This window comes from Podarcis pityusensis, assembly GCF_964106645.2.
Source record: "Podarcis pityusensis genome assembly, chromosome: 3".
In the NCBI taxonomy this organism is placed as follows: Eukaryota; Metazoa; Chordata; class Lepidosauria; order Squamata; family Lacertidae; genus Podarcis; species Podarcis pityusensis.
The window spans coordinates 58,578,648-58,592,958 of record NC_138026.1 but is presented as its reverse complement, the minus strand read 5'-3'; the positions used below and the strand labels follow the sequence as shown (position 1 = coordinate 58,592,958).

General features: G+C 37.9%; 2 protein-coding genes across 10 annotated transcripts in view; both read left to right on the top strand.

Annotated features, from left to right (window-relative positions):
* Nucleotides 1-14,311, top strand: part of EPB41L2 (erythrocyte membrane protein band 4.1 like 2) — an 80,562-nt gene that overhangs the window by 56,141 nt on the left and 10,110 nt on the right. For 4 of the 9 annotated variants that reach the window (XM_080999549.1, XM_080999550.1, XM_080999556.1 and 1 more), the window contains 4 exons: nucleotides 32-201; nucleotides 6,139-6,201; nucleotides 8,429-8,575; nucleotides 14,171-14,224. In XM_080999549.1, the coding sequence (XP_080855675.1) occupies nucleotides 32-201; nucleotides 6,139-6,201; nucleotides 8,429-8,575; nucleotides 14,171-14,224 (434 nt within the window). Of the gene's footprint in view, nucleotides 1-31; nucleotides 202-5,905; nucleotides 5,939-6,138; nucleotides 6,202-8,428; nucleotides 8,576-14,170; nucleotides 14,225-14,311 lie in introns of all 9 variants that reach the window. The other 5 variants (XM_080999551.1, XM_080999552.1, XM_080999553.1 and 2 more) reach the window with 5 other exon arrangements.
* On the top strand, nucleotides 1,337-3,061 carry LOC308473017 (uncharacterized protein; the record flags this gene model as incomplete). Its single annotated transcript, XM_080998265.1, has 1 exon — nucleotides 1,337-3,061. A coding segment is annotated over one exon (789 nt), but the record flags the coding sequence as incomplete, so codon positions are not given.

Genomic DNA, 14,311 nt, shown 5'->3' with positions numbered 1-14,311 from the left:
AGTTGAATTAACTAAACCTATTTTTTTGTAGCTCCAGTGGGTATTGCAGACCAGAGCCTGCTTAAGGACTTTTCTGCTACAGCTATGGGGCCTGCTGGTGATAGGATCTTTGAAGCTTCCGGACAGTTCAAATCAAAAGATGGGGAAGGTAGAGATGAGGATGGAGGCATAAGTAAAATGCCACAATTAGGAGATGGAAAGGTAAGATTGCTGATGTTTTTCAGCTTTGTGGAAATAATTGATTTTGGAAATGTATTAAAACCAACTGCTGCATTAGTGGAGCTGCACTTCAGCTAATAATTTTGTGGCTGGTTTTTTTTGCACAGGATGACCCACCTATATAGGGGCAGGTCTTAAGGCACCCATATAAACTGGTGAAAGCTGCTAAAGAGCAGTTTTTCTAGAAGGCAGTAACTCTTCCCTAGATTAGTGTACCTGGCACCAAAAAGAGACGGATTGTGTTCATCACCTCCTAGTTGTGGAAAGAGCAGGTAAAATCCTGCAATCTTGCCCAAGGGCATCTTATTTGGTAATAAGCTGCTCTGGAGCAGAGCTAATATATTTGCTTCAGAACTCCCTGCAACTAGCTCCATTCAGTTGTGTGAAAGTGAAATCAATTTGCATATATAATTCATTTTATGATTTATTCATACTTGTGCTACCTATAGTTACATTATGCAACCACAGCTGCCATCTTCTATGAATAACTCTGTGCAGAAGAAAACATAATTAAGTGTAACACACATGTTTTATACTAGCTTTTATCATTTGTGTGCTTGAAGCACAATACTAGGAAATTTATTTTATAATGTGAGGTGAATCAATGTGAGATATGGACATTTAAACTTTCTTTTCATTTCCATATTGACAGGTTATAAACATACATTAATTTGAGCTTTTTCTGGCACACACAGCGTTGAATCACCTTACTAAGAATACTTTGAGATTTGATTCAATCTTTTTTTTTTTAAGGTTGTAATCCACTGAATTATCTGTGGAATATTTGTATTTTGACGGTTACACTTTTAAATTTAGCCCTTTCAAAGGAAAACCTGTAGTTGGAAACATTGTCCTCATGCTGATGTCTCTCCCCTGCCCACCTTCTGTAGAAGCTTTGAATGTCTGTCTGCTTTCATCTATTGTGACTGCACTACTACAGTTCCAAACTACAGAATTCTTCACAGCCTTACAAGGTGGCAAAAATAAAAATAAAAATTTTTTTTGAGTTGATATAATCCAGGTATTTGGATTATATGTTGTTGTATTTGAATACAATTGGGGCTAATGAATGTTTGTGGCATCCATATTGTAATGGTAGTGCTGTCCCTACTTCTGAATAAATGTTCTCACTAACAAGTTTCTTCCCTCCTCCCTCTTTTGTGCATTCCTTCTGCCCCTCAAATGTGCATTTATATCATGGTCTCTCATCTGCATCTGGGACTGGACTCTCCCCCTCCTCCAGTCAACATACACACATCAGCTTTCACTTCCCAATCATTCTTATTCATTTTGTTCCCAAAACCTACCTGCTATCCCTGAAATGGATATATTTTCAGACATTTCAGAGGATGATCATCTTGGTAAACCCATGTATACACCCCCAGATACCATAGTCTGCAGCCCTGTGAAAGAAACACCAGTTCATGGTATAAATGAACAGAAGTTCCCAACTAATCACTTGGAACTTATGGATATTTTGGTGGCTGACCATTGTCTCCCTCTTGCTATAGAGAGAGCTGCTCATAAAAATACTGATCATGAAGATTCTGTGTCTCATTTTCCAGTTAGTGCAAGCAAACCTTTTCCTTTCAATTTCCCTTCTCTGCTTGATGAGAATGGTTACATTAGCTTTCCTAGCCTTCCAGAAGTTTGCATCTCGTTCCTCCCACCTTATATTCAGCATTATATTCCCATTACTTCTCCCTCATTCATTCCCTCCTTCTTCCTCATCTTTGTGCTGCTTCTCTGTACCATCCACTCTATTCCTTTCTCACTCACATTGTCCCTTCCTGTTGCTCTGTCCCTCTGCTACCTGGAGCCTAAGGCAATTTCTCTGACCACCTCTAATGACACTGCTCTAAAAGACAAAGCTGAGGAAGAGGAGGTGTGTAACTTTGTTGTCTAAATTGCCACTTGCCTGTAGATTTGTTTGGGTGTACTAAGAGAGAAGTTCAACCTTCATCCTTTCAGCATGAGGCTGCAGACTCCCTTTTTTTTTTTTAAAAAAAGAATTCCTTCTGCAGATATTTACGCATCTATCTTCATAAAATCTAGTGTTTTTAAAAAGCATTCACAATTTTTTCACTTCATACGGTCCTTTTAAGGACCTTCTCATACATATACTGCTTATATCCCAGTGGTATTGAGAGACCATAGTTAGGTGCTCTATACAGCGGTACCTAGGTTCTTGAACTTAATCTGTTCCGGGAGTCCATTTGACTCTCGAAACCGTTCAAAAATCCTGCACTCAAGCGGAAGCAGCATCGGATGTTCGGCTTCCAAAAAACGTTCGCAAACCAGAACAGTTATTTCTGGGTTTGTGGCATTTGGGAGCAGATTTGTTCCGCAACTAAGCCATTCAGGACCCAAGGTTCCAGTGTACTATCTTTGCGAAGAGCTGTGTACAGTTTCACTGCAGCCATTCTGAAAAAGGGATACAGCGATCTCACAACAGCCCTGTGTACATCCCTCATATGGAGGTGCTGTTCCTTACAAAATGTCTGTCAGAACCCACTGAGTCCACACATTTCTGGATATGATCAGAGGCAATCTCAGGCTCCTTTCCCCCCATGGCAAGGATAAGTATACCCCACCCCCGCTGTACCTTGTGCCCTTGTCAGAGGAGCCTGTGTGTTTGCTTGGCCGCCCAGAGCAGTGGAGGAATGGCCCAGGGAGCATGCAGATGGGCAGGCAGATTCTAAGCCTCAGCCTACACGGTTGGCATGGGCCAACATTAACCCTTAGGTACACTCCTGGATAGGTACGCTCACATGGGATCTGCCAAAAATATCAGCTAACTGTTAGACACAGTACTTTGCAGCACAGCTTAGCATTTATTGAGGGGAAGAAAATGATTTCTTAATTGCCTTCCCATAATCCATATTCTTCTCCTACTTTTTAGTTCTTCTCTAGCACTGACAAGTACTTGAAATTCCTTGTTCAAGGAACAAGTTCAGCAACTGTTTATCATTTTGAGAATAAGTATGTGAGCCTTGAACTTGTGTGCTTGTCATTTGCTACACCCACAGAGATATTGGAAGCATTCATTTCCATTTTTTTGGTAGCTACGATTAAGTGGTGGTACATCCCAACCAAGTTAGTAAACTATAGTAGAAAAGAAGCAAATGAACTTCAAACCATGGTTTGCTGGCTTATTTCCATGAACTAGTAACCCAGATGTATACTAAAACTTAACAAAATGTTTTAAGTGGTGCCTTTTCTACTCCAACCTACATTCCAGTGAAGTAAAATATTCCACGGCCAAAAGTTCTGATGTAAAAAAATGTCAGTTTTTTTCTCTTTAAATGAGATTTAAATTTTTTTCCAATGTATTAACATAAGCTGGAACAAAAAAAGCATTTTTTTGCCCCAATGATTATTTTTAAAAAATGAAACTTTCGGAGTACTTTTATCTGCATCACCAGATCAGATTTTAATGGGAAGGGAGGAAAGTGCCCCAATATTTTAAGATTTGTGGGTGAAAAAAGTACATAGCTCAATCAATAAACTCTTTGTGGTACCTTTTCAGTGCATGCATGTACTGAAAGAAACCTGTAAATGATATAGTTGGAAAAAAATTAAGTGATTGAAATTTGGGGCCGTTGCTTACTAGTGTGTTCAGTTCTGCATAAAATCTGCAGTAGAAAAGTGCATCAGGCATGCAATTTCGGCTCCAAGGTCTGAGTTAGGGTTAATAATAGTTTAGGGTTTGGGCATAATGATAAATTGTGGTTAATTGAGAGAATAGGAAGCCAAAGGCTTATATATGTTCAATAAAATCATTGTTTCTCATCACATCTGAACTTGACCATGTGTCAGTTCTGAAATTCAGTTTAGCTTTTTGGGTAGTAGGTAGAGAGGGTGGAGAGAGAAGTTTTTTTGTTTTAGTTTTTAACGAGGGTCTTGAATTTTAACCAGTACAATTTTAACATTGTCAGGTACAAAATTATCTTAATCTACCTTAGTCTAGCATACTCCTACTTGGCTAAAATTGTCAGGATTACTTTGAATGCAATTTATATATGCATGGATTTTTAAAAAGCTATACTTTAATGTTAATGTTGATAAGTTAAACCTCTTGACTATGTCCATATGCTTTGACTGGGTAACACTGTCTGCATTCCATAGGGCAGATGCAATTGCAGTATTTTAAAAAAGCATACTATGAAGATTTAAAGCAGAAAATTGTAGCCTCTCAAGCAGGGAAATCCTTGCGGTGAGCTAGCTGCCTGTGGTTGATAATACCAGAATTGTAAATATATATCAGACAGAAATGATTGTACAGTTTCTGAAGAAAGTCAGACAGCAAGATGGGAAACATTTATAGAAACCCCAAAATAGCGTGCATAACTGCACTGAGAACCTGGAGACCTGTTGCCAACCAGACACAGACAGGACTGGGCCAGACAGCTATATACAGCTGTGTTCAGTGCGATACTTGTATCCCTAATTTCAGTGTAATCTAATATGCCAATTTGTTTATTATGGTGACTATTTGCTCATTTAATCGATTAAACACTTTTGATACTACATTGCAGCAAGAATTCCAAAAACCTCAGATAAAGGTGGGACTGGGATAAATATATCCTGATAATGTATTTGGTACACACTATACTTTCCCTTTCATATAGTTACTAGTAAGAGATGTGTGTGATAAAAGTAAAATAGTTATTAAAACAATGATCTTAAACCAACAGAGGTTGGTTTAATATCTGGCAATTCATATATTGATTCATTTTTATTTTGTGGGGACATAAATACTTTGATTAAAATTGTATTTCAGATGCCTCTTGCAAGTCACTCTTAGTTAGCTAACCTATAACACCAAGCCATAATTCGATACTACATGAACAAAGCTTCTGCTCATGTACTGCATTTCCTCTTCTCATCTTATGCTTCACTTGGGTTTGTTACTTCCTCTTTAGTGCAAACCATAATTTTCTGTTGCATCCAGAGCACTGAACTGTGGTTTGTGCTTTCCCTCCAAACAAGAACTAGCATTCATCTACAAACTGTGATTTATAATCCTGATGGTTTGTAAGTAACAGCAAACTTTAGTTTGAACTAAAGAGCAAGTTATTAAACTGGAGTGTGTGGGGAGGAGAAGGGAGTGCACAAGCATTTGGCTCATTCACAGAGCCCAAAACGATGGTTTAATGTTATACCTGAAGTCTGCAATATATATTTTTATGTGATATCCCGAAAAGCATAAAACAAACCATTCAAATAAAGCTCGTGGTATCTTTCAGCATTTAACAATACAAATGTAATTTCCCCTGTATAGTTTTTAACAGTAAGAATGTACTACAGATATATTCTGTGTTGGTATTGCAATCGCTCTTCTTCAGTGTTCAGAATTCAAGCTGATCTCTTCACCTTCAGATTTAAAAAAATTATTTCAAACTGTGGAGAAAAATAAGCGAACACAATGGTTGTAGAGAGACAGACAAATCTTCCATTTTCCATTTCACCTATACCAAAAATTACTTCAGCCATTTCTACAGTGTTGTAGGTGGAAGACTGCAGTGGTTTAATAACTTGAGCAGCATCCGAGGCAAAAACAATAAAGGTTTGTAAATAGAGCACATTGTTTGTAGTATTTCTAAACAAAAGACCATGTGCTACTTCAGTGTCTACACTAATGAGTGTTTTCTTTTGCTGACCTCTGGGTGGTTCCTCTACATAGGCAGAGATAGAAGAGGAGGAAATTCGCAAGGAGGTGGATATTTTCAATTACACCTGGTTGTTGCCTGCTATTATCAGTGCTTGAGGCTGCCGTTGATTATGTTTGCATAGTGGCTACCCCTGTTTTATTTTAAAAGCCCCGTTTATTGAACTTTTAAACACTTTTTTGTTGTGTTGATGATCATGGGTTGTTGTTTTTCCGTGTCTTCTTTTGTGTGTGCTTTAATTTTACAGACCTTTTCCTTGAGAATAGATGGGGAAAATATTTATGTCAGACATAGCAATTTAATGTTGGAGGTTTGTATAATCTAAGGAGTACTTTTCTGTCCTCATGGGCTGCCAGGCTGCATGAGATTGGAGGTCACTTGCAGGCTGTTCTAGGCACAGTGCATGAAATGCATGGGGGTGTTCGACTTGGACATGCATGTTGAAAACCAATCTTAGTCATTGTAAGTGAATGAATTTAAGTATGCAGCTGTTAATACATATTGGAATGGCAAGTAGAACTTATAGCCCTGTTTAGATGTTAATATTTGGAGGAAATTGGTTTTTTAAAGACTTGCCAAAATGGTTGAGGATGCACCATCTAGAATTCAAATGCATGTTTCCTTTTCCATTTCCTATGCATAACTGGAAATGTGAGGCAATGAATGCTATTTAAAAAATGATGCAGTAAAATTAGAACCAGGAAGTTCTTTGTTCTCTTCCTGGAATCCTAGAGAATCTAATTCTATAGTAAAATAATACTTACACCGTGAAGTAATTCGTGCTTTATTTGTTGTGATACCAGGAGGCACTATATTGCCTTTGGAATGAAATTATGAATGGTAGATTCTTTTGGCAGCCATATTGAGTAAACATTGTTTATCTATTACATCCAAACAGTCATTCAAAGTAACAAAACTCTGGATCCAGAAGTGCAAGCTTTGTCATCCAAATTGGGCTATTTGCACTGTTAGATTTAGATGATGTCAATTATTTGTATACATGCAAAAACATTACATTAAAATCTTCAGATTTACAGTAACCTTACTAATATGTTATGTTGCTTTTTGGCAGCTTCCGATAACTAAATACATACTTTGTATAATTTTACTAAAACACTGTAAAGTGTACTGCATAACGTTGCATTGAACAAATCCAAGAAATGTGCCTGGTCTCAACCCAACATTCTTTTTGAAAATACTCTATTGACTCAAACTGTGATAAATCTCTACCAATTGGTTGTGTTTTTTTTTTTGTTACTTAGATTGTTACTAAAGGTACTAGTTGTACCCCTTGGAAGTTTTTGCTGCTTTTACACTTTCAAAGCTCATAGTGCCATACACATGGAAGTCTGGAGGGCAATATTTTGGCTAATTAAATGCCAACACGAAAAACCTCCAGTTGTCCTCCTCCCCCAACAGACTATGGAAAAATGTCCTTCCTCCATGCTGTCCTTGTCACTTATCTCTCTCCCCTTGCCAGTGTTTCTTCTATCCCAGAGCCTGCTTCCCAACCCAATATTCCAGACACTCTTTTTCTTCCTTCCCTCTTCTTGATATGCATGCTATCTTATTGCCCCTCTAGTACAAGGTTATATCTGAAAGCCAGCTTTCAGCATGATTGAATTATGTCATTGGGCATAATGGCATATTATTTTATGGTGCCTTCAGATGTGGTTTGAAAATTAGTTGCAGCGTGGATTCTAGCCCCAGCACACACACACACACAGAGAGAGAGAGAGAGAGAGAGAGAGAGAGAGAGAGACCGACCGACCGACCCACACCCATGTCTTAAGAATGACAAACTGCTTCAAAGGAACTTCAGAGAATTGTAGCTGGAGAATTGGGAAGTGCAAGCTTTCACTATGTTTGTTTAAATAAATTATAAAGCAAGATGCCTAAATTATTTCTGGTCACGCAGCATTTCCTGTGTGTTGTACTGCTTTTCCCTACAGAGTGGGTAAGCTCATGGTTGCTGTACTTTGCAACACAGAAACAGTTGAAGCCACAATTCTTTACCTACCATCTTCTCACGTGAGAGTCACTGGTGTCCATGGTGGTGGGGAGCGGGCAAACTATGCTCTCAAAGCTAAGTGTACATTAATAGAATGCTTGATCCCCATCCTCTCACAGTATATAGTGCCATGTACTTTTGTGGGCAAAAGATGGCATGTTTATCCTGGATATTATTGGGGTGAAGGCAAACCCTGCTTTTCATCTAGAGACTGGGTGGCCTGGTCTTCACTTTTAGGGAGTGCGTCATAATTATGGGTATTTTGCTCTTATAGTGACAAAAATAAACATTTGCTCTGTGACTAAGTGTTCTACATCTCAGAAACTGCCTTGTAGCTCAATTTGATAATACTGTAAAGATTAAGAAAAGAAAAAGCACATAATAACATAGTAAGAAAAGAGAATACTTTAAATAAGTAAATTACTCAATCTGGATATCCCAGGCACTTTTCATGGTGTTTTTTTTAAAAAAATGGTTTATGTTTGTCACATGTTGTCCTACCTTTTTTACATTACACGTTGCTTAGGACCTGGATAAGACCCAGGATGAATTACTGAAGCATCAGGCTAGCATTAGTGAACTCAAGCGCAATTTTATGGAATCCACTCCTGAGCCACGCCCTAATGAATGGGAAAAGCGGCGTATCACACCTCTGTCTCTACAGACACAAGGGGTATGTCACTGAAGACCCTTGTCAGCATGCATAGCCACAAAATTAAGGAAATAGTTAAACTATACATTGTGTTTCAGTATTAACAAGGAAGATATGGGGTGTTTCTTTGTTGCTAATGTGATATTTGTTTGCTGCTAACACATTAACATTGTGTGCATCTGTTGCTTTCTGTTTGCAAAAATTTCAAAGTAACTACATTACTTTTTAGGTTGATAAAGCAAGAATGAAGTACAGTGGTACCTCGCAAGACGAATGCCTCTCAAGACGAAAAACTCGCAAGACGAAAGAGTTTTTCATTTTTGGAGTTGCTTCGCGAGACAAATTTCCCTATGGGCTTGCTTCGCAAGACGGAAACGTCTTGCAAGTTTGTTTCCTTTTTCTTAAAACCGTTACAGTAATACAGGGTGCATTGCTTGAAGAAGTGCAGTTGCGACTTGACTTCGGGGAGCAACATAGCACGCAGTGTGGTAGCCTTTTTTGAGGTTTTTGAAGATTTTTTTGAAAAAATTGAAACTGTGCTTCGCAAGACGAAAAAACTCGCAAGACGAAAAACTCGCAGAACGAATTAATTTCGTCTTGCGAGGCACCACTGTACTTATTAATAATATAATTTGAGAGTTTTAGATAAAGAGTGTGGAATGTCAGTTTACAGTGCAGCTCCAAGTATATTCACTCCAAGTCCCTAAGTCGTTTCGTTGCCTCACCATTTACAGTAATTTGGAGGCGGAAGTACTTCAACAGGAGGAAAAGGGGTAAGGGAAAAACAATTCACAACCCTCCCTCCAAAAAAGGTACTACAGAAAAAGTTATTCTTGAATGCACTCCAATTTAGTGGTGTTATGCCTAATGCATTTTGAGTGAACCTCTGTCAGGCAACTAAAAAGCAGATTCAGAAAATTCAACTTGGCCATTATCATAAAATGTATAATGCTAAAATGACATTCAAATGTATTTATATAGTATTGAGAATGTTAATAGGATTTAAATTCCAGTATCAGTAAGCTCCAGTCTTCTATTTACAGTTTTCAATGTGTGTGTCCTTTAAAAAAAGAAAACCAAATGCCATAGATGTGCCAATGTATGGCATGCTTTCAGGAATGAAATGCACTTTTTGTTCAGCACTTTTGAAGTTTACCTCTTAGGTTGCTTTGTGAACCATTTCCATACAAACAACACAGATTAATTACGGAAATCCAGAATGAGCCAGTAGGCCAGGTATTTACTTCAGAACATTTATTTGTGGTTTTTATCTCTATTGAGACAGATTCTGAAATCAGTGTCTCCAGAGTAACTCACTGACATGACTAGACTCCATCATAAAATGCTTTTGCCTTAAAAATAAAACAACTTTTGGGCTTTTCAGTATTTAATGACCCAACCATATGTGTGGTTTTTAATCTCTGTTTAGCACAAATAATACCCAGTACATAGACATGGGTCCACTGAAGAGCTGAACCTGTAGCATTTCCCATCCTGTGTACTTGGGGAGAGATAATTCAGAGAGTACTCCATGCATGATAGTGTATACCAGATGTCTGTGCAGAAAGCATTGTTGATTATGCCAGTGACACAGGAATTCTCTGCCTGTTTTTATGCCAGTTGTCCTAGCATAAAAAGCACTGCGTGGATGTATTTGTTTCTTTTAGCATTCTGCCTGTCGTGTTCGCTGTTTACTGTGGCTGTTATCTCTTCTGCAGTTTATTAAATTTGTATTCTGCCTTTTCATCAAATGTGCTCAGCATAGCCAACATCAGTAAAATATAAAGTAAAATACAAAATGGATTAGCTAGCGAATGTGCCACACTCAAGCTATTTGAAAATGAAGACTCAACTATATTTCTCCGAATGTATATTGACATCAATTAAAACTGTTCTGCAGATCAGTAATGTCAAAGAATGGGATCCTCCTAAATAGAGCCTTCTCTTGTTCCAAAGGGTATTTAGCTGTTGATAAGGCTGTATTCTTTTTTGTGTATTAAGAAATAAGGCTTTAAATGATGTTGCCTGATACGCATATCGAATATTATAAGCTCAGGTGCCAGTTCAAGGTGTATCTGTCATATACCCTATGCAGTGGCAGATTTGTGCTTTTTGAATAGAGCTTGACTTTTCTCCAAATTCAGCCTCAAAGAGGGATGTGCATCCTTTGGTGTTACCTTCAGTTAAGTTTTCATACCACTGTTCCCTAGCACAGCATAGGGAGCCAATTTCATATTTCTTAATGTGTTGCATGTCTTTGTCCAAGGACATCTTGTCAATAATAACTAGTTAATAGAATAAGAAATACGCCACAGTTTTAAGTTTCCAATAGTTGGTACTGTATAAGCAAAATACATGGCAAGCTGAGCAAGAAATTGATAATCCACTTCAAATTAGTGAGAATAACAGTAGTGTTATTATAGTTGCAGTGCCCTTGCCAATTTATATAATACCTGTGTACTAGAGAGTTTAAATTTTATCAGTGAAATTAGTCATTTCTTGAAAGGTTGTATTAGTTCCTTCAGATTCAGGACTATGCTACAGGTTTAAGTATGCATCACTGTCTTGCTTTTTTCCTTCTTTTCCCCATCAATTTTTTGTACGCATTCTGAACATGTTAGAGCTAGCAGCCTATTTAAGAATAGTGCTATGTTTTGACATAATAGTAGTACTAATAAATTGTTTCCTTAAGTTCTTCACTGTTGCAGGGGCAGAGTAGTAGGACACAAATGAAACATTTAGACTGCGGAAATATTAGCCGCTATCCAAGAGACTTGCACTAGTGGAATGGAACTTTCCCATTCTCACCCCTGCAGCCCCCCATGTGTCCTCAGAATCAGCTCTGGAGGGCAGAGGGACCCTATAGAGAAGATTTTGTGAGCATGCGAGCGAAGGAAACAGAGGTTCCATGGCACCAGCAGAACTTCACTAGCACTGCTTTAAATACAAGCCATTATCAGTAACTATTGTGAATATTACTCAGTGGAAGGTGCTGGATTTTAACAGCCAGAAAAGAAAATCATGGTGCCTTGTGGGATCAACTGTTACTGACTTTTGGACTGTATGAAACTCTTCATGTACATAGATTGGGGTGGGTGGGAGTTTTCTACAAAAGTAGCTTTATAGGCAGCAATTGATACTGAAAAGTGGAGGGCACTTCTCCTCTTTTCAACATTCCTGTGCGCCAAATTGCACTTCAGCATAAATTTATATTATAAAATGAGTGTTTGCCTTCACAGCCATGTGCTTTGACAATCAACAATTCCTCCAAGTAAGCTCACAAAATCATTTAGCCCACATTTGAGTTATAATTTGGGTTTATTGCACACATTTTATAGTTCAGCTTTAAATGTGCTATCTTGCCTAACCTTCCTTTCATAATTAATGTCCTAGGGAAAATGGAATATTAATGAAGAAAAAAATGGATTGCACAAAAGCCTGAAAATAAAAGTTTGAAATATAAGCTAGTTTTAATGGCCACGATACATAATAGGTTTGCACATGAGGGTACATGTAGGTTTCAACTTAATAATGGACGTTTCAGGAAGGAGCAAGATTGTGAGAACAGAGTTGCACAATTTTCTCGATGGATGGGTTAGATCCAGAGATGTCTTGCGTGAGCCAGAAAGCCCTTCCAATTATCCAAGGCAGCTCTGCTAAAATCCTCGAATTTCTTATCCTACTCTAGCCACCCCACCTGCTTCATCACACACATTTTGAGAGGGTCTGTTGCCCTACAGAAATGGATTTAGGAAGATGCCATGATCTGCAGTATGGGGGGGGGGCGTGGGAAGCCAGGGAAACCCCTTGATCATCTTCAAATCCTATCCGTAATGGGTTAAAAAAAGAGTATTATGAAAATAGATGGAGCTGTACCTTGTAGGGAAACACATTTGAATGTACTTTTTCTTGTGTTTGTGTGCTTTTTTTCCTTTCCTGTCCTTTTTCTTTTCTTGCCTGATGCTTTCCTTTATTTTGTAGGTCACTGCTGTTTTGTCTTCTGCTGTTTAATTCGTTACTTTCCATTTTCTAACTTGTCTAGAGCCTAGAAGAGGAGATAGCATCAATTTTATTTAGTAAGGAGGGTTTTTCCACTAGCATGAAATCTGCCTTCACTTCAGCTACCTTGTGGACAGCAGAGGGCACTGTTGTGAAAGATAATGTACCTTCTGAAAAGCTTTCTGCCTCGCCCTTCTCTCAGCTGCCTGAGGTGCTTTTCCACATTTACTTTTTCCACCATAAAACTATATATGAAGACAGTGGGGTTTCATGTCAGATGAAATTGTGTCCCAGTGATTAAAAGATTGTAAGATGAAATTAGGATAGAGAAAAATGCAGAGCCTAAAATAAAGCTATTTGAAATGGCTGGTGTGTATGCAAAATGCCTGCATGAATTGGTTTTACCAGTGACTTGCATGTAGAAGTGCCAACTCCATGCAGGAAGTGGGAACGGAGAGTTACATATTGCACCATTGCGCTTTTTTAAAAGTTAGAAGTAAAATTATTTTGAATGAAAAAATGAAAGGCAAGCGCAAGCTAAAAGCTTATCTTGCCCATTCTAAATGTTTTGTAGACATAGATCTTCAAAAGAAATAGTACTATATATTGTTTTTCTGTTCCATTTATAATTGAAATTATCTGGCAGCCATAGATAAATCTAGTCTTAAACTTTAATTTGAAACCAAAATTAAATCACAGCTGCTGTCATAGGATTAATTATTATAGTAATGGTACTGTTACATTTTTCCTTTCACTTTTTTGTACTGTCCCTTGTGTGTATGTGTATGTGTGTCATCTCTTAGCTTTTAAGATCTACATACGTCAGTTTGTCCTGACTCTAGGTCATAACAAGTGGCACAGTACTATTTCCTTGAGGATCATATGACAGTATGGGCTTTTAAAATGCTGTTCCTTACATGCTTATATGCCAAACACACTTCTCCATTTGAGATATTACATATGTACAGGCAAATTTCATATATCCTCAAAGGTGCCCAGCTAATCAAGGGTCTAAAACAAGGAAATGTATGTGAGTTCAGATACTTAATATCTGTGAAATAGGAACATCTGGCAGAACTTGTAGCAGCCCTTTCAAGGGTGTCAGTATTCGCTAATATACATTAGGTTTGTTAGAAAAATCTGCATGTACATGAACATAGCTGGCCAGTTAATGTTAGCCTTGTTTGGCACTTCATAACATTGTTTTACAAATATAATGATGATGATGATGATGATAGTTATTAAAGTAGAATATTTATTTCAGAGTTTAACCTGTCCCAAGCCAAGAGAGTGCAAGTTTCAAATAGAGATGTATCCTGTTCAGATAAATCAAGTGAAATAAAACCCCCTAAAGAATCCAGATTTACCAAATGCCAACTTTGGAGCTTTCATAAGTAGAAAGTTTTACAGCACTCTGGACTAAAAAATATTGCATATTTTCAGTGTGCTTATTGCTGTGCACTTGATCTGTGCTAATTTAACAAATTGTGCTGTACATGTGTGAGTGTGCAATCAGTCCCTCTGTGCTGTTTGTGAAATGATAAAATCAGATGTTTGTGTCAAGAGATGTTGAAACTTGTATTTATGTTTGTCTTCTGGTTGCTTCTTGTTTCACAGAAATTTACTCCCCAAACAGAAGAGCCTTCCATTGGAGCCAGCAGAACGATTAAGGTTCTACTATTTTGCCATAGTCCATTGAGCTTTGACATTTCAGAATCTTCATTCTTCCTTCCTTCCTTTTTTCATTTAACCATTACA